The sequence below is a fragment of the Bubalus kerabau genome, chromosome X (assembly GCF_029407905.1).
Source record: "Bubalus kerabau isolate K-KA32 ecotype Philippines breed swamp buffalo chromosome X, PCC_UOA_SB_1v2, whole genome shotgun sequence".
NCBI lineage: Eukaryota > Metazoa > Chordata > Mammalia > Artiodactyla > Bovidae > Bubalus > Bubalus kerabau.
Genome location: NC_073647.1, coordinates 121,910,139 through 121,928,695, shown reverse-complemented (window position 1 = coordinate 121,928,695; position 18,557 = coordinate 121,910,139). Strand labels below are relative to the sequence as shown.

General features: G+C 41.4%; 2 protein-coding genes across 7 annotated transcripts in view; one reads left to right on the top strand and one right to left on the bottom strand.

The window, feature by feature from the left end:
• Positions 1-9,660, top strand: part of SYTL5 (synaptotagmin like 5) — a 291,111-nt gene extending 281,451 nt beyond the window's left edge. For 2 of the 3 annotated variants that reach the window (XM_055565062.1, XM_055565061.1), the window contains exon 19: positions 6,975-9,660. The gene's annotated coding sequence lies outside the window, so the exon portion shown is untranslated. The remainder of the gene's footprint in view (positions 1-6,974) is intronic. The other variant, XR_008708618.1, reaches the window with a different exon arrangement.
• A 5,468-nt stretch (positions 9,661-15,128) lies between these two features.
• The window catches only part of SRPX (sushi repeat containing protein X-linked), a 142,468-nt gene continuing 139,039 nt past the window's right edge, over positions 15,129-18,557 (bottom strand). For 3 of the 4 annotated variants that reach the window (XM_055563143.1, XM_055563144.1, XM_055563145.1), the window contains one exon: positions 15,129-15,647. In XM_055563143.1, the coding sequence (XP_055419118.1) occupies positions 15,464-15,647 (184 nt within the window). In that variant the 3' untranslated portion in view covers positions 15,129-15,463. The remainder of the gene's footprint in view (positions 15,648-18,557) is intronic. The other variant, XM_055563148.1, reaches the window with a different exon arrangement.

Here is an 18,557-nt window from a genome sequence, read left to right as displayed (position 1 = left end):
TTGTGCTGTTTTTCATAGTGACTGCAGCAATTTACATTCCCACCAACAGTACCCAGAGTTCCCCTTTCTCCAAATCCTCACAACATTTGTCGTCTTTTTGCTGATAGCCATTCTAACAAGTGTGAGAGAATATCTCTGTGACTTTGATTTGCATTTCCCTGATGATTAGTACTACTGCACATCCTTTCATGTATTCATTGGTCATCTGTATATCTTACTTGGAAAAATTTCTATTCAGATCTGTTTTGTAAAAAATTTTATTGGTGTAGCATTTATTTTCCTTGTTTTTTTAATTGGATTGTTTGTTGTTTTGCTATTGAGTTATATGACTTCTTAATGTATTTTCAATGTTCACCCTGTTATCAGATATATGATTTGCAAATATATTCTCCCATCTGATACATTGCCTTTTCATTTTATTGATAATATCCTTTGCTGTACAGAAGCTTTTTATTTTGAGGTAGCCCCAATTTTTGCTTTTGGTTTCACTTTTGAAGTCAGATCCAAAAAAATCATTGCCAAGATGTCAAGGAGCTTACTGCCTATGTTTTCTTCTAGGAGTTTCATGGTTTCAGGTATTACTTTCAAGTCTTTAATCCATTTTGAGTTGATTTCTTTGTACAGTGTTAAGGCAGTGATCTGGTTTTATTCTTTTGCATGTGGCTGTCCAGTTTTCCCAACATAACTTATTAAAGAGACTGTCCTTTTCACTCTATTCAGGGCACATTTGTTGTAAATTAATTGAACATATATGCATAGATTTATTCCTGGGCTCCCTGTTATTCCTGGACTCCCTGTTGTGTTCTGCTGGTCTGTGTGTCTGGTTTTATGCCAATACCATACTGTTTTGATTACTATACTTTTGTGATGTATTTTGAAATCAGGATGTGGACCATGATGCCTCCAGCTTTGTTCCTTTTTCTCAAGATTGCTTTAGCTGTTCAGGGTCTTTGTTTCATATGAATTTCAGAATTGTTTGTTCCTGTGAAGAATGCCATTGAAATTTTGAGAGATTGCATTGAATATGTATATTTCATTGGGTAATATGGACATTTTAACAGTATTCTTAAAATCCATGACCATGGAATATTTTCTTGTGTCTTCAGTTTCTTTTATCAGTGTCTTAACAGTTTTGAGTCTATAGGTCTTTCACCTCCTTGGGTAAATTTATTCCTAGGTATTTTACTTTTTGGTGTGATTGTAAATGGGATTGATTTCTTCTCAGTTTTAATTTCTAACACAGTAAATATCAGTAGGATAACCCACATAAATGAAAGTACTTTCAGTTCAGTTCAGTCACTCAGTTGTGTCCGACTCTTTGCAACCTCATGAACCGCAGCATGCTAGGCCTCCCTGTCCATCACCAACTCCCAGAGTCCACCCAAACCCATGTCCATTGTGTCGGTGATGCCATCCAACCATCTCATCCTCTGTCGTCCCCTTCTCCTCCTGCCCTCAATCTTTCCTGGCATCAGGGTCTTCTCAAATGAGTCAGCTTTCTGCATCAGGTGGCCAAAGTATTGGAGTTTCAGCTTCAACATCAGTCCTTTCAATGAACACCCAGGACTGATCTTCTTTAGGATGGACTGGTTGGATCTCCTTGCAGTCCAAGGGACTCTGAAGAGTCTTCTCCAACACCACAGTTCAAAAGCATCAATTCTTCAGCACTCAGCCTTCTTTATGGTCCACCTCTCACATCCATACATGATCAGCAAAGTAATATCTCTGCTTTTAAATATGCTGTCTAGGTTGGTCATAACTTTCCTTCCAAGGAGCAAGCGTCTCTTAATTTAATGGCCGCAATCAGCATCCACAGTGATTTTGGAGCCCAGAAAAATAAAGTCAGCCACTGTTTCCACTGTTTCCCCATCTATTTGCCATGAAGTAATGGGACCGGATGCCATGATATTAGTTTTCTGAATGTTGAGCTTTAAGCCAGTGCTCCAAAAGTTTGACAACTGCTAGTTTAAGGAAATATCTACACACATAGGCTAGCTTTGTTTTCATTCTTGCCCAGTTAAATTCAGTCATCTTGATCTTATGGAAGTTTGGCTGTAGGCTCTGTTGAGCAGATCTATTTCAGTTTACCTTAGACCAAAGGCTTAATCTTTATTTCTGGGTTTTCAAGGGAAGCCCAACTTGTTCAAAAAGTCCCTTTACCTTGATTCAGTCTCCAGCACTGATCAGCTACTGAGATGTCTGTTCAGATCTTTTTCTTTCAACTGTTGTTTTCTCCCTGGGCTCCTTTGAGCTTGGCTCTGCACATGCACTCCTCAGGGGGCACTTACGGATTTGAGATGAATTTATATGCAGATTTGGAGCCTCCCTCCCTGTGGCTTTCTCCTCTCTCCAGTCTCCTAGATTTCTAGCCTCTTCATAGCTGCCCTCTGAATGGCCTAATGGTTTTCCCTATGTTGTTCTTCAATATAAGTCAGAATTTTTGCAATAAGGAGTTCATGATCTGAGCCACAGTCAGCTCCTGATCTTGTTTTTGCTGACTGTATAGAGCTGCTTCATCTTTGGCTGCAAAGAATATAATCAATCTGATTTCAATCTTGGTCATATGGTGATATCCATGTGTAGTCTTTTGTTGTGTTGGAAAGAGGGTGCTTGCTATGACCAGTGTGTTCTCTTGGCAAAACTCTGTTAGCCTCTGTCCTGCTTCATTTTGTACTTCAAGGCCAAACTTGACTATTACTCCACATATCTCTTGACTTCCTATTTTTGCATTCCAGTTCCCTATGATGAGAAGGACGTCTCTTTTTGGGTGTTAGTTCTAAAAGGTCTTGTAGGTCTTCATAGAACTGTTCAACTTCTGCTTCTTCAGCATTAGTGGTTGGGGCATAGACTTGGATTACTTTGATACTGAATGGTTTGCCTTGGAAATGAACAGAGATCATTCTGTCGTTTTTGAGATTGCACCAAAGTACTACATTTTGGACTCTCATGTTGACTATGAGTGCTACTCCATTTCTTCTAAGATTCTTGCCCACAGTAGTAGATATAATGGTCATCTGAATTAAATTCACCCATTCCTATCCATTTTAGTTCACTGATTCCTAAAATATTGATGTTCATTCTTGCCATCTGTTTGATTGCTTCCAATTTACCTTGATTTGTTAGGAGCCACATTAGGCATTACTGACAAAATGGAGGCACGGCCCCACCCCCCATCTCCTCATCTCGCAGGCATGGTCCCCGGATGAAGGAGTTAGGCCTTTGATTCTGACTTGTTCTTTCCTTTCTTTGGTTGAGTGGCTGGAAAGAATGTTAAGGTGCTTGAGAGAAGCATGAGAAAGCACAAAGCCTTCTACAGTTGCACCCAGAAAATAATCATAAAGTAACCATTGACATTTGCTCAAGGATCTTTACAAAGATGAGCACATAGGCCGCAGCATGAGGCCATGGGAAGGATTGTTTTCTGAGACCTGTTTGTGAGGGAAATATTTATGGCAAAAGAATTTTGCTGAGTTTAGGGTTTAGGAATAATGAAGAATAGCTAGAAGCCTTTTTAGGAGATAGTGATCTTAAGATGCTAGGGGCAAACAGGATTTAGAAAGATAAGAAATAAACTGAGGAATGTAGCATGAGTTACAATGTAATCACAAGTTAAGTATAGGACATATAAGAGAAAGTAGATAATAGATAGTAAAGCCAATTCTGAGAGAATCGCTGAAGCAGGAACTCTGTTTGAAGGACAACAATAATTTCTGGAGACAGTAAATCTGGGTGGGGGAAACTAAAAATGTCAAACCTCTGACCTAATGCTTTTGTCAAAGTATAAAAGAAAACCTGAAGCTTGAAATAAACATGTAGTTCTGTACTACGAGTCAGAGGCTACATCATCGTCCATCGATACTGCTCACCTCTTCAGGCTGATTCCCTAGCTGCTGGAGCTGGACTCTGGCATTGATTCATGGAACTAACATTCCAGGTTCCTATGCAATATTGTTCTTTACAGCATTGGACTTTACTTTCACCACCAGACACATCCAGAACTGGGTGTTGTTTCTACTTTGGCTCAGCCTCTTCATTCCTTCTGGAGATATTTCTCCTCTCTTCTCCAGTAGTATACTGGACACCTACTGACCTGGGGGATTCACCTTTCACTGTCATATCCTTTTTCCTTTTCATGCTGTTCATGGGGTTCTCAAGGCAAGAATGCTGAAGTGGTTTGCCATTCCCTTCTCCAGTGGACCACATTTTGTTAGAACTCTCCACCATGACCTGTCCATCTTGGGTGGCCCCACATGGCATGGCTCACAGTTTCACTGAGTTAGGCAAGGTTGTGGTCCATGTGATCAGTTTGGTTAGTTTTCTGTGGTGGTTGTTTTCATCCTGTCTGCCCTCTGATGGAGCCTCGGCCCAGTTAAGACTGCAGCCTTCTGCTTGAGCTCCGTGTCCAATGCACCAAGCAAATGGAGGAGGCTTCAGAGTAAAAGCCAACTAAATGTGTGTGCTTCATCCAGTGTGCTTCATTCTTTGAGGGTTGCATCTTCTATAATTTTTGCCTGCTTTTGGTTGAAATCCAATGAACTCAGGTGACTTTTTTTTTCCTGTATTTTTCCAGATTTATGATCATCATCAAGGAGAGGTAGTATAGTATAAGCTGCACTGCTGTGAAATGAAATGGAGTTATTGTCTTTTCTCATATTTGAACCAAGATCAACATGTCGTGTCCTGATCTGTAGGGACACAACAGAGTCAATACCAGGACATTGGAAAATGTGTCCTCCTCCAGCTGTGCAGTGTTCTATAAACTCTTTTCCCACAATCCTCATACTGATTCCCACTTAATATTGTTCTGTATATGTGCTTCTGATGCCAGACTAACATAATCTTCTCACAGCTTATGCCTTCATCTTTGGTAGTTAGTCATCTATCCAGCATCCTTGGCTCACACTGGCATTTTGTGATTAATTCACATCATTATATGAGTCTTTCTAAAGGATGCTTTTTGAACATTTACATCGGTGTGGATTTACAGTTCCAGTTGACATTAATCATTATCATATTTTTGGTATTCAGTTAGCCTTTACTAGTTCTTTCTTCAGGGTAACTAATTTATTCCTTTGTGTTTTTTTTACCCTTTTTTATTGAAGCATAATTTACCTACGATGAAATGCACCTATTAAAGTGTAGGGTTGGATGTGTTTTGAAAGCTGTATCAGTTCAGTCAGTCATGTCTAACTCTTTGCAACCCCATGGACTGCAGCACGCCAGGCCTCCCTGTCCATCATCACACTCCCAGAGTTTACTCAAACTCATGTCCATTGAGTCGGTGATGCCATCCAAACACCTTATCCTCTGTCATCCCCTTCTCCTCCCACCTTTAATCTTTCCCAGCATCAGGGTCTTTTCAAATGAGTCAGTTCTTCTCATCAGGTGTCCAAAGTATTGGAGTTTCAGCTTCAGCATCAGTCCTTCCAATGAATATTCAGGACTGATTTCCTTTAGGATGGACTGGTTGGGTCTACTTACAGCTCAAGAGACTCTGAAGAGTCTTTTCTAACACCACAGTTCAAAAGCATCCATTCTTCAGTGCTCAGCTTTCTTTATAGTCCAACTCTCACATCCATACATGACTACTGGAAAAACTATAGCTTCGACTAGACAGACCTTTGTTGATGAAGTAATATCTCTGCTTTTTAATATGCTGTCTAGGTTGGTCATTACTTTTCTTCCAAGGAGTAAGCATCTTTTAATTTCATGGCTGCAGTCACCATCTGCAGTGATTTGGGAGCCCCCAAAAGAAAGTCTGCCACTGTTTCCACTGTTTCCCCATCTATTTGCCATGAAGTAATGGGACCAGATGCCATGATCTGAGTTTTCTGAATGTTGAGCTTTAAGCCAACTTGTTCACTCTCCTCTTTCACTTTCATCAACAGGCTCTTTAGTTCTTCTTTGCTTTCTGCCATAAGGGTGGTGTCATCTGCATATCTGAGGTAATTGATATTTCTCCCAGCAATCTTGATTCCAGCTTGTGCTGTATACATCCATGTAACCCACATCCCTATCAAGACAAAACATTCTTACACCCTGTGATGTTTCCCTTATGCTTCCTTCCAGTTTCTCCCCGATGGATGAAATCACTGTTGTGCTGATTTCTGTCACTACAGAGTAGTTGTGTCTGTTTGCAAATTTCATATAAATGGAATTATACAATGTGTGCTCATTTGGGTCAAGCTTTCATTCCAGATGATTTTGAATGTTGCACATATCAGTAGTTTGTTGTTTTTACTGCTGAATTTTATTCTGTCTTGCTGGTTTATACACTTTCTTGGGCCATTTCCAGTAGGGGTTATGATGAATAAAGCTTAAAGCCTTTTAGTGTATATGCATTTTTTGTTCCCTTAAATAAATACCAGGGAGTGAGACTGTTGGGTCATAGGGAAGTTGTATGTTTAATTTTATAAGAATTTACCATTTTTCTAAAATACTTTTTACCACTTCACACCCCTACCTGCAGTGTATGAGAGTTGCAGTTCTACCTCTGATCAACACTTAGTATTATCAGTCTTTTTAAAATTTTAACCACTCAAAGTTATTTTTTTTAATATATGTTTATTTAGACTGTGCTGGGACGTCGTTGTTGCACACAGGCTTTTCTCTAGATGTGGAGAGCGGGGGCTACTCTCTAGTTGCAGTGCAGGAGCTTCTCATTGTGGTGGCTTCTTTTGTTGGGAAACACAGGCTCAGTAGTTGTAGCGCATGGGCTTAGTTGCACTGTGGCCTGTGGGATCTTCCTGGCCCAGAGATCCAAACTGTGTCCCCTGCATTGGCAGGATGATTCTTAACCACTGGACCAGGGAAGTCCACTCAAGTGTATTTTATTGTAGTTTTCATTCTTCATTTCCCTGATGACTAAAGATGTTGAACATCTTTTCATATGCTATTTACCATTCATATGTCTTCTTTTTGAACTGATTAAATCTTCACTATTTTGTTATTTATATTTTATTATTGATTTGCAGGAGATCCTTATCGTCACTGAAGACAAAATATTACTTCAGTTACCTCTGAAACCATTCTTACCTTTTAACAATAAGGAGATGTCTCAGGATCCCTTTTGAGTTTTCCTGCCCCACAGATGGAACCAACTACAGTTGACCCTTGACCAACATGGATTTGAACTGTGTGGATCCAAATATATGTGTTTTTTTATTTCAATAGCAAATACTAAAGAACTAAATGGTTTGAGGTAGGTTGAATCCAGGGATGCAGAACCACAGACACGGGCCTACTTTCCCACTTTAAAGTTATATATGGATTTTGAACTGTGTGTGTCAGCATCCCTAACCCCTATGTGGTTCAAGGGTCAGCTGTACTGTCTAGGGAATCCTGTCACTTTTTGTGACAACTCATGATAACTCGTGTAACCTTTCTTAGACCCTGAAACAGGAAGAGCTGGGCCCAGCTCTCACCATAGAGTTAGTTCTGGCCATGGTAGGGCCCTGGCTCTTCCTGCCTTGGAGTCTAGGAGGGCATACTTGGAAATTACTGTGCGAGTCACTTCTGGCACCAAAGCATTGTGCCCTAAAATGAGAACATCAAAGCTGTCAGATTCATCCATGCTTATTTCTATAATCCTTCAGTTATAAGCCTGAGATGTCTTACCAATCTTCTCACTGGTCTTCTTTTGTCCTGTAATTCTCATACCGCTCTGAGTGGTCCCCAGCTGAACTCTCTCCCAGACTTTCTTTGATGCCTTCTGGACCACTACCATGTGTGGGCACATGCACACACACACACACACGCACATGCACACACTTCATAGTAAATTAGGCTTCCTATATCTTTGGTGTCTTTTCAGGACAATCCTGAGTAAATCCTGACTTGATCCTGCATCACTTTTCTTAGAGGATATTGTTCTTTGTTCCACACTTCAGTATTTGCTGCTTGAGAGACACTGTCATTATCATTCCAATTCTCCACTGCCTTTTCTAATTCTTCATCTTTAACCTAACCTAAGCAAAAGACTTTCTCTGAGATTCCTGCCTCCTAACATATGACTTCCATCACCTCCCCTTACAACCACCCATCTACATTACATTTGGTTCTCTCCTCCACACTTAGATAAGCCTTTGGAATTTCAATCTCATTTATCTTCTCTGTCTTCAATCTTGCCAAGAGGACGTATCATATGGACAACCCATCCACCTCTCTAACATCACAATTCCAAGGATGTTGTCCTCCATTCTCTGTCATCACCTATTTTCTAAATGCCGCTTATCTTTTACTGACTATTCAATCTTCCACCACCTGGGGATCACCAGCCTTTCCCTATATGTGTTCAGTATCTTAGTGCTGTTGCTGCCCTTTCTTTTCAGACTCATCCAGGTCGCTGTTGGTCATCACATTTTCTCAGTCCTACATATACCCCCCTCACCCTTGTCCTTTCACCACACTTTTAGCACAACCCTCCACCCCAGATCAGTTCTCTAGCATGCCTTCTATCGTCCTCTACCTGGATGATGAAGCATTGCTGAAAAATAAATGCTCATTTGTGCTGATTGGCTTCAGTATGGCTTATAAGATATTTTTCCAAGAGGTACTTAAATATCTCTGTTAACTATTGAATTTCAAGGAAGCAAAGTCCAACAAATCCAGTGTTTGAAGACTACAATTTTTATTTTGCTATCAGTATTACTCAAGATTGAATTTCAGAAAATAGAATCTATTACAGCTAACAGAAAGGATTCCCTCATCATCTAGAGGTGAAAGATGAAGAAATAGGCTGTATGCTGAACTTACTGAACACCTCCCCAAGCCACTTGGGACTGCCAAAGGAGCTGCCAAGAAACTAGAAAATCAGGAATTTGCCTACCAGATTGAGAAGGTACCGGTAGATTTGCTTGTTCTAGAACCATTCCATTCTTGCCACCATCAAGAAGTCATGGTCCCAATTAAGAAGCTGCCATCAGTTATTGGCAAAAAAACCACACTGCCTCAGCCACAGTCTAGAATAATATGCTTGTTCTGCATTTTTCTCTTTCCACACATTGATTTAGTTTCAAAACCAAGTCACACTTTGAGTGCATGTGACTGATGGAATCTGTTTTGTTTTTCAATTTTTGTTGAAGTATAGTTGATTTACAATGTGTTAATTTCTGCTGTACAGCAAAGTAATTCAGATATATATTTCCATTATGGTTTCTATTGAATATAGTTCCCTGTGTTATACAGTAGGACCTTGTTACTTGTCCATCCTGTATAAAATAGCTTACATCTGCTAACCCCATACTCCCACTTGATCTCTCGCCCCCACCTCCCTTGCCTGATAGAATCTTCATCACTTCTCAAACTACAGCTGCAATGGGACCTGGGGAATATAATTTGTCTTTCTTCATCTGCATGCTAAAAAGGGTTGAATATATATTAAGCAGACCTATCTACATTATTGACCACACTACCCCTATCCTAAAGATCACTGAATGATTCTCTAATATAAAAGTGTTTAGATGCTGTAGAAGTCAGCTTTCAAATTGTCTCTCCCCACCGTGATCTTTACCTCTTGATATCCATACATTTATATATCCCCTTCCCTCACTGAATAGGGCTGACGTATGTGAGATCTAGGATTCCTTGGAAGTAACTGCATGTCTTCTGAGGCTAGGTCATAAAAGATATTGTCACTTCTGCTTTGTTCTCTTTTGGATCACTTCCACTGGAAGAAGACACCACCATGTTATGATAACACTCATGCCACTCAAGGGGCTCATGTGGGGAATAGTAGAGGCCTCTTCCAACAACCAGTACCAACTTGCCAGTCATGTGAGTGAGCCTCCATGGAAGTGGATCCTCCAGCCCACCAAGCCTTCAGGTGACTGCAGCCTTATGAGAAAGTACAAGTCAGAGTTGTTCAGCTAAGCTGCTCTCAAATTCATGACCCACAGACAATGTGAGAGAGAATAAACGTTTCTTGTGACATCACTAAGCTTTGGGGTAATTTTCAATGCGTGAATAGATGCATGACATGGTTACCAGCATGTCAGTCATTGATCTTATCTTCAATGTGCTTTAGACGATCTCATTGCCTTTTTTCTCCTTCATTCCCCACCCCATTCATCTAAGCTGAAGTCCCGGCATTGAAGGCCTGTAGAGGTGAAATCTGCAATTCTCTGAGAATGGCCTAGACTCTTCAGCCTTCTGGTTCACCCTTCGCTAGCCTTCTGATAATGGTCCAGCAGCTCCTAGTAGACCTCCGTCCCACAAACAACTATATGTGGACAAAATATAGAAAATAGCTATCTGCAGGAATTGGAGAGTGGCCAAAATGCAGGCAGATACTGGAGGGCAGTCATCAGTTGGAAGAGGGCACATATACTAGGTGAGTCATCAGGGTTTGCTGGGTTTTGTGTAAGGGCTGGTTGCTGTGTGCACCAGGCTGATCTTAGGGAGGAGGCTTTACTGAAGATAGTCTTTTTTTTTTTTTTATGTTTAACTTTTTTTTAAATTTTATTTTATTTTTAAACTTTACAAAATTGTATTAGTTTTGCCAAGTATCAAAATGAATCCACCACAGGTGGGAGAAGGAAAGAGCAACCATGGCAACTGAGAAGTCAGAAGGGAAATCTCAGAAAGGAGATAGCCAAAGGTAGGGAGCAAGAAGGGGAGCTCCTGATTCTGTGTGTAAACTACCTGCATTTCTCACAGATCACTGTGCCACTCATATGCAGGTGAGGAGTGGGGGGCAGGTTCCAAGGAGCCCAGTGAAGTTTAAAAGAACTGAACTGAGACTCCAGCTGCTATCTACCAAAGCAGAGTCTGAATTCAGCCAATTTAATCGCCTGCCCCTTTATTATACACACACACATGCATGCACATTAGTAAGAGTGCTACTGTGCCAAACGGTGTGACCAGGCATAACTGAGGATTGTTTTTCTGGGGTCCAAAAGGCACATAGAAATATCCTGTAAGATTTGCTGTGAGCAACCAGTCCTCTAGAAGACAGCCTATTATTTTGAAATGGCCCCAAAGTTTGTTGTAGGGTATGTATACAAATGCATGCATGCATCTATGTACTTTTTATTGAACAAATTTGACATACAGCATTTTGTGGATTTAAGGTGATATGATATTTAAATATTGCAATAGGATTGCCATTGTAGCAGTATTTATCACTTTATATAATTTTAGTATATATTATTTGTCTGTATTCATTATACTGTGAATTAAATGTCTATGGTTTATTTACTACTCATTACAAGTTTGTGCCCTTAAACAACATCAGTTTTATGCTCCACCCACTGGTAATCACCATTTTACTCTAGTCTTTACATGTTTGACTTTTTAATTTTCCCCATATAGGTGATATCATGCAGTACTTATTTTTCTCTGGTTTCTCTTTGGTATGTTATGCTCAAGGTCTATTCATGTTGTCACAGAGAGCTGGGTATCATCCTTTCTCATGGCTGAATACTATTCCATTATGGTATACATGCCACATGTTTTTTCCATTCATCTGCTGATAGGCATGTGGCTTATCTTCATGTCTTGGCTATGGTTAATAATGCTGCAATAAACATGGGTGTGCCTATTATCTCTTCAAAATCCTGTTTTCATTTCCTTTGGGTAAATACATGGAAGGGGGATTATTGGATTCTATGATGGATCTATTTTTAATTTTTTGAGGAACCTTCATATTTTCCATAGTGGTTGGACTAATTCCCTTTCACCACATCCTCACCAGCATGTGTTGTCTCTGTCTCTGAGGACAGGCATTCTAACAAGTATGAGATAACTATTTGTTGCTTTGATCTTGATATTCCTGCTGAATAGTGAACTGGGCATCTTGTCATGTGCCTCTTGGCCATTTTGATGTACTCTTTGGAAAAATGTCTATCAGATTTTCTGTCCACTTGGTTTGGTATTGTGCTATCGAGTTAAGTTCTTTATGTATTTTGGATATTACTCTCATATCAGCTCTGTGATTTACAAATATTTGTTGATTATTTTATTTGCTGTGAAAAAGTTTTTGAGTTTAATGATTTTGCTTTTGTTGTTTGTCCTTTTAGTGCCATGCCAGAAAAAAACCATCACTGCCAAGTCTAGTATCAGGAAGCTTATTCCTTATATTTTATTCTAGAAGTTTTATGCTATTCCAGATTCTCCTGGCCTGTAGCTTCTTTTGAGAAACCTATTGATACACTAATTCAGCTTCATTGGTGGCTCAGATGGTAAAGAATCTACCTGCAATGCAGGACACCCAGGTTCAATCCCTGGATTGGAAGATGCCCTGGAGAAGGAAATGGCAACCCACTCCAGTATTCTTGCCTGGAGAATCCCATGGACAGAAGAGCCTAGCCTACAATCCATAGGGACGCAAAAAGTCAGACACAACTGAGCGACTAATATACCCTAATATGAGGGGGGGGGGGGTCCTTTGTGGGCTACTCTCATCTTTTACCTAGCTGCCTTTGAAATTCTTTTTCATTGACTTTTGATAGTTTTATTATAATGTGTCCTTGAGAAAGTCTTTTTGCATTGAGATGATAAGGTTCTATTAGCTCTGAGGACTTGTAAATACAGTTCCTTGTCCACATTTGGTAAGTTTTCAGCTACTGTTACTTTAAGCCCTCTGCCCACTTCTCCCTTTCTTCTTCTTCTGGTATACCCATTAATCTTAACTCTCTCCCCTTTTATACTCATATCATTTTTAAATTCCAATCCTCAAGCTTATTTATTCTCTTTTCCATCTGATCTCTATTTCAAATGCTTTCTGATACATTTTTTCTTATTTCTCAATTCTTTATAGGATCTCAGTCTCTTTGGTGAAATAGTCCTGTTCGTTCATTTTTTTCCTGAGTTCACAGAAGTGCTGTTTTGCTTTCTTTGTTAGATTGCAATATTCTGTATCTTTGGCCTCGGTTGCTGGAGAATTGTCATCTTCTTTTTGTGCTACCATGTTACTATGAGTTTTTTCTTTCATAGTGTTTGAGAGCCTCTGCTGCCTTGTTTGTCATAGGGAGCACCTTTCTTATTTAGGTAAGATTTTGTTTATTTCCATTCAGATTAGAAGTTAAGAGCCTTCCTTCTGCTTTCCAGAAGGTGGCGCTACAGCAAAAGTTTTAGTCCTTATTAGAGGAATCAACTCCCTGCTAGGGTTGGGAGTGTATATAGTTAAAAAAAACAATGGTGGGGAAAACTTTTTTAAAAAGGTGGCAGCAGAGTGTGAGATGTGTACGTACTGGGGGCTTTGGGTGCCCATGGCCTGGTCGGGGGAATCTTCAAGTAGGGGGTGGTGGGCATCTCAGGGCAGACAGCAGGAGATCCATTCCTCCAGTTCCCTTGGTCTGCCTTCTTCCCTCTCCCTCCCCACAATTGTGGATGTCTCACTTCAGCTATGCAGGATGTTGCTGAAGAGCAAGGGGAGCCTCCAGCTGTAGCCCCCATGGCCTGACAGACTTTCACTTCCTTTGCTAGAGAGGTCACCACTGATGTTTCCACTGCTGCTTTTGCAGTTCCCTTTACCTCAGTAGCCACTTCTGAGCTCCTATCTACTCACTTTTGTATGCAGATGGACGGATTTCTTTGCTGGCCTGTGCAAACGTTCTTTCATTTATTTATGCATGTCCAGATGCTGGGAGGGATTGGGGGCAGGAGGAAAAGGGGACAGAGGATGAAATGGCTGGATGGCATCACCGACTCAATGGACGTGAGTTTGAGTAAACTCCGGGAGTTGGTGATGGACAGGGAGGCCTGGCGTGCTGCAATTCCTGGGGTCGCAAAGAGTCGGACACGACTGAGTGACTGAACTGAACTGAGCTGAACTACAAGTTAGAGGGGAGGAAAGAAAAAGGTAGGACTCATGTACCATGACATACCACAGTGTACTCATTCTTCAAATAGTCTATATCTCATCAGGCAAAGTGTCTATAATAGAATAGAACAGAACAGAAGACTTGAAGAAATCTGAGCAGCTCCTTAAATATCAGCCCATCTTCAAGCCTTGGATCTTTCATGTATGGGGCAAAGGGCACAGGCTGGCTTTTCACAGATAGATAGGAGAGCTTTAATGTGGGCTGATACATTTACCGAATTGTGACAAGTGGTCTTTTGAAATGTTCATGGCTTCACATACTTGCCATTGGTTAATCTTCCTTTCCCAATCATGTCGTTGACCTTTTATCTGATTGATAGATACATTTGCGGAAGACAGAGGTCAAAGAGCAGCTACTAGGGAAAAAATCATTTGTAAATGAAATATAAACCTATTCACAGGAGAGCAATCACTGTCTAATGTTCAAAAGTGTCAAATCTGCTGCTAGTTTTAAACCTCCAGGTTGGAATTTGGACGTTCCATCATTGATTTAGTTATTTGTTCAGGAATTGATTGAAATTTTCCCTTCAGTTTCAGAATGTCAGTTTGGATCAGGGTTTGCTTATGAGAGTTGAGAGAGTCCAACTCCTAGTTGTAAAAGTATGGTTTTTTCAGGCCTGACCTTAGGCAAATACTAATACAGAGCCTTCCCTTGGAAGGCTTCATGAGGGAAAGCTGCTTGCCCCACACAGACTGCTGGTATACAGTCAATGAATCACAGCCACTGGCTGGAACTGCAGGCAAGGCCTGGAAGTGTCCTGGCACATATCTGTATTCCTAGCCCAAGTGACTTCATTCCTAGGTCTCTGAGGCCTTGAGCAGAGGTCTTCACGTTCCTTTCCTGGGGCCTTACAGGAGGAAGGAAGGGAAGCTTTCCCCCTGATTCAGGATCCAGTATTTTCCCACTCCTAGCTGCTCGTCCTTCCATGACCCCAGAGTCCATAAAGCTGCCAGAGCTGGGTCTCCCTCAACAATGTGACAACCTCATGTCTTTGTAACCCACCTGAGCTTGCACCTGGTGACCACTGGTCCACTGGAGAGAATGCAGATGGAAAAACAGAGGATGGAAGCTCCAGTTTTAGCTTTGGTTATAGCAGCACAGTAAGTGATAAAAGTCTTACCTCTTTCATTGCCAGCTTGTTGCTTTAGGGGCTCCTCTGACACTTGAAAGTTCCGCTCTCTCAGTTCAACTGAACTCCTGAGACTACTTTTTCCATTCCTAAAACACCAATAATCGCAGTCTGAAGACCAGTGACCACACTGAGCAAGTATGGCTAATGCTTGAGAAAAAATGATTTTTAGCACATTTGCTCTAAAACATTTTATTAGTAAGTTTTATATAAAACAGAAGATACATACGTGTCACACTGTATAAATGCATGGGAAGCCTGTATATAGTTGTAGTTTCTAGTTTCTCTACCAAAGTAACCAGCCATGATGGAATTAAGAGTAAGTATATTCAGTTTTTGCTACAAAGTACAAAAAGCAGTGTAAAATTAAGTGCCAAGAAAGCTTATAATAATAAAATAGACTTTAAAAATTACAAATAAAAATCTGTACATCAAGGATATTTTTCAGGCCTTTCTGTGCGTGTAGCTCGATGTAGAGAGAAGAGGCACTATTGAGAGAGGACACAGCCCATCAGGTGTTACAGGTCTGGCCCATTTCTGCTTGCAGGACCATCTCCTCTTTTCTCAAGGGGAAAGTGTCGATCAGGTTGAAGAGGGCCACAGGCGTCACCAGGGAGACGTAGCGCTCCTTGTCCACGCCATGCTTATCCAGTACCACGATGCTGAAGGAATAGAGTGGAATTCGCAGCAACAGCCTAAGACAAAGAGAAGACTAGGTCAGAATTGTCTTCCCAAGGACTGGTGAACCAACTAGAGTCCTAGAGTGAACCTGTGTGCACAGAAAGGCTTAATGTCACTAAGGACTCAATTATCCTTTAGACCTTTTCCTGTCAAAGTGTGGTACATCGCATGGGAACTTCTTAACAATGGAGAATCCCAGGCACCACCCCCCTCCACCCGCCACCAAACCTACTGAATTAGAAGCTGCATTCACTCGACCAGTTGAGTAGGACAGCTTTAGACTGTAATGGCAGGAAGACTTTAGACCTGCAATGGTGCTATGTACCAACAGTTGCTCCAAGGCATGTTCAACAATGCTAACAATTTTTTGTATTATATTGGAGTCAACCCCTAATTGCAGATGAGGTTTGCACAACCACAGATGCACTGGAGCCCCTGGTTATCAGCAGGGGTTATTTTGGCCCCCAGGGGACATTTGGTTCTGTATGAACAGTTTTGGTGTTCACCATGTGTGATGGGTGCGACGGGCCTCTAATGGTAGGAAGCCAGGGCTGCTGCCTGCCATCCTACAATGCACAGAACAGCCCGCTGTCCATAGTGCCATGATTGAACAGTCCTGGCCTGGTGGTGGTATAGTTGCCAAGTCTAGGTGAAGCTAATTGAAATTATGTTCCAAACATTCCAGCTGTGGCGCATCCAGCTCACAACTGCATAAAAGGGGACAGAACTTGCTCTTCACCCTAGTTTTATTCCCTTGGTTGATTATGTTTTGTTTTGTTTTTTAATATATCAAGTAATTTCAAAAAGCATTTGAAGTGGTTGCAAGGGCCTGTTTTTTCTGTTCTACCCCATTAGAATTTCAAATGTATAAAATAATGTATTTCATTAGAAACCTGTTTAGATGAAAAAAAGCCAGGGAAAGCAAACAGATGAGTTTGGGGTGGGGGGAGGAGCCCACTCAGCAACACAACAAAATCTGGAGAAGAGACTGTCTCACACACAATCTCAAGCTAGAGTACATACTGCCATCTGGATTTAAAGTGACTATTTTTTCCTCACACAAATAGATTAAGGGAAAAAATCATTATTCAAAATCCGAGCTGACTATACTTTATTCTGCTTTTTTTTTTTTTTGGCTGAGCATACAGGATCTCTGTTCATCAACCAGGGACCGAACCTGTGCTCCCTGCAGTGGAAGTACAGAGTCCTAACCACTGGGCCACCAGGGAAGTCCCTCTTCTGGCTTTTAACAGTTGGAGAGATGAGAATAATTTCTGTTTTATCCCAGTGGGAAACTAAATTGTTCATCCACTTGTGTGTTGCTTAGTCATGTTCAACTCTTTGTGGCCCCATGGACTGTGGCCTGCCAGGCTCCTCTGTCCACTTCTCGTGAGTAGAAATAAAAGACAGCATTACCATATCTCCCATGGTTTCTCGTGGTAGTAAGAGGGGAACTTGGGAGTAGACCTCAAGAAGTGCATTAATGAGTTTTGGAACATTTAAATCTTGAGCATGAAAGTGATGTTAGAATGGAGAACTAAACTTCTCTGCATCTTTAAAAAGAAGACTAATTAGCGGTTTCCCAGGTGGTGCCAGTGGTAAAGAACACACCTGCCAATGCAGGAGACATAAGAAACACAGGGTTCGATCCCTGGGTCGGTAAGATCCCCTGGAGGTGGAAATAGCAACCCACTCCAGTATTCTTGCCTGGACAATTCAATGGACAGAGGAGGCTGGGGGGCTACAGTCCATAGGGTCTCAAAGAGTTGGACACAAGTGACGCACACCTACCTGTCTTTATCTCCCCATACATGCACATAGGTAGATAGGTACACACAGCAGCTAAACTGCTAACAGTAAAGGGAGATTTTAATAGAACAGGATAGGAAACGAGAGAGAAGTGCAATTGGAAGGAAAAAGGAACTAGGCAATGTTGTGGTGGCTGGAGCCGATGGGAAAGGGTGACCAATATAGAATTGGAGCATTTGCTGCTACAGTACTTAAGTTAGGACAGAAATCCCCCATGGTGCCACCATCTGCTGCTACCACACACGTTCCTCCTGTGGGCCCTGTGCCTTGATTGACACAGAATATCAAGAGGGAAAATTGCCATGAGAAGAGAGGAGTTGTCAGATCAGCAGGCTACCAACAGGTATAGAAATGCATCCCACCATGGCTAAGAAACCACAGAAATTTTGGAGTAAGACATCCTACAGGATGAAGGATGGTACCAGCAATATTTCAGAGTTACTCAAATATCAGGTTGATATGAATTTCAGAGCAAGTTCTAGACACTAGGCAAAACACTAAGGGAGGTTTCGGTTCAAAATCCTAGTGTAGGAAGAGTCTGAACTTACCTCTTCCCATTGACACACCAAATCTACATACGGAGCAATTTCCCCAGAAAAAAAACTAAAAACTAGGAGAGTGACTTTTGCATATCAGGAAAATGAGAAGGAAATCACAACAAAGTAGGCATAAAAGGCTGAGAGACAATCTGGCCAAAACCCCAGCAGTATCTCCAGTCACAGTCCCCACCCATGTGTGGGGACCAGCAGTCAGGAGGGCACTCATAACCTGGAGTTTCTCCCTGAGGAGTAGACAGTTCCTCTCCCACAGCAGGCTCTCCAGCATTTAAGACCTGTCGCAGAGAGATAACCCCCAAATCTCTCTCCAAACCAGTGGGGCTCATACCCACGAGAGCTGCTGGGCTGTCACAAACTCAGAAACAGTTCTTGAAGGGAAGACTAATGCACCCCAAGACACAGTGTAGAAGCATCCATTTAAAAGTACCCAGACTTTATGTGAATAGGCTCATTTGATAATCTTAAGTAAGCAGACTGAGGGGCCAGGGGTATGTTGCTGCTGCTGCTGCTAAGTTGCGTCAGTCGTGTCTGACTGCGATCCCATAGATGGCAGCCCAC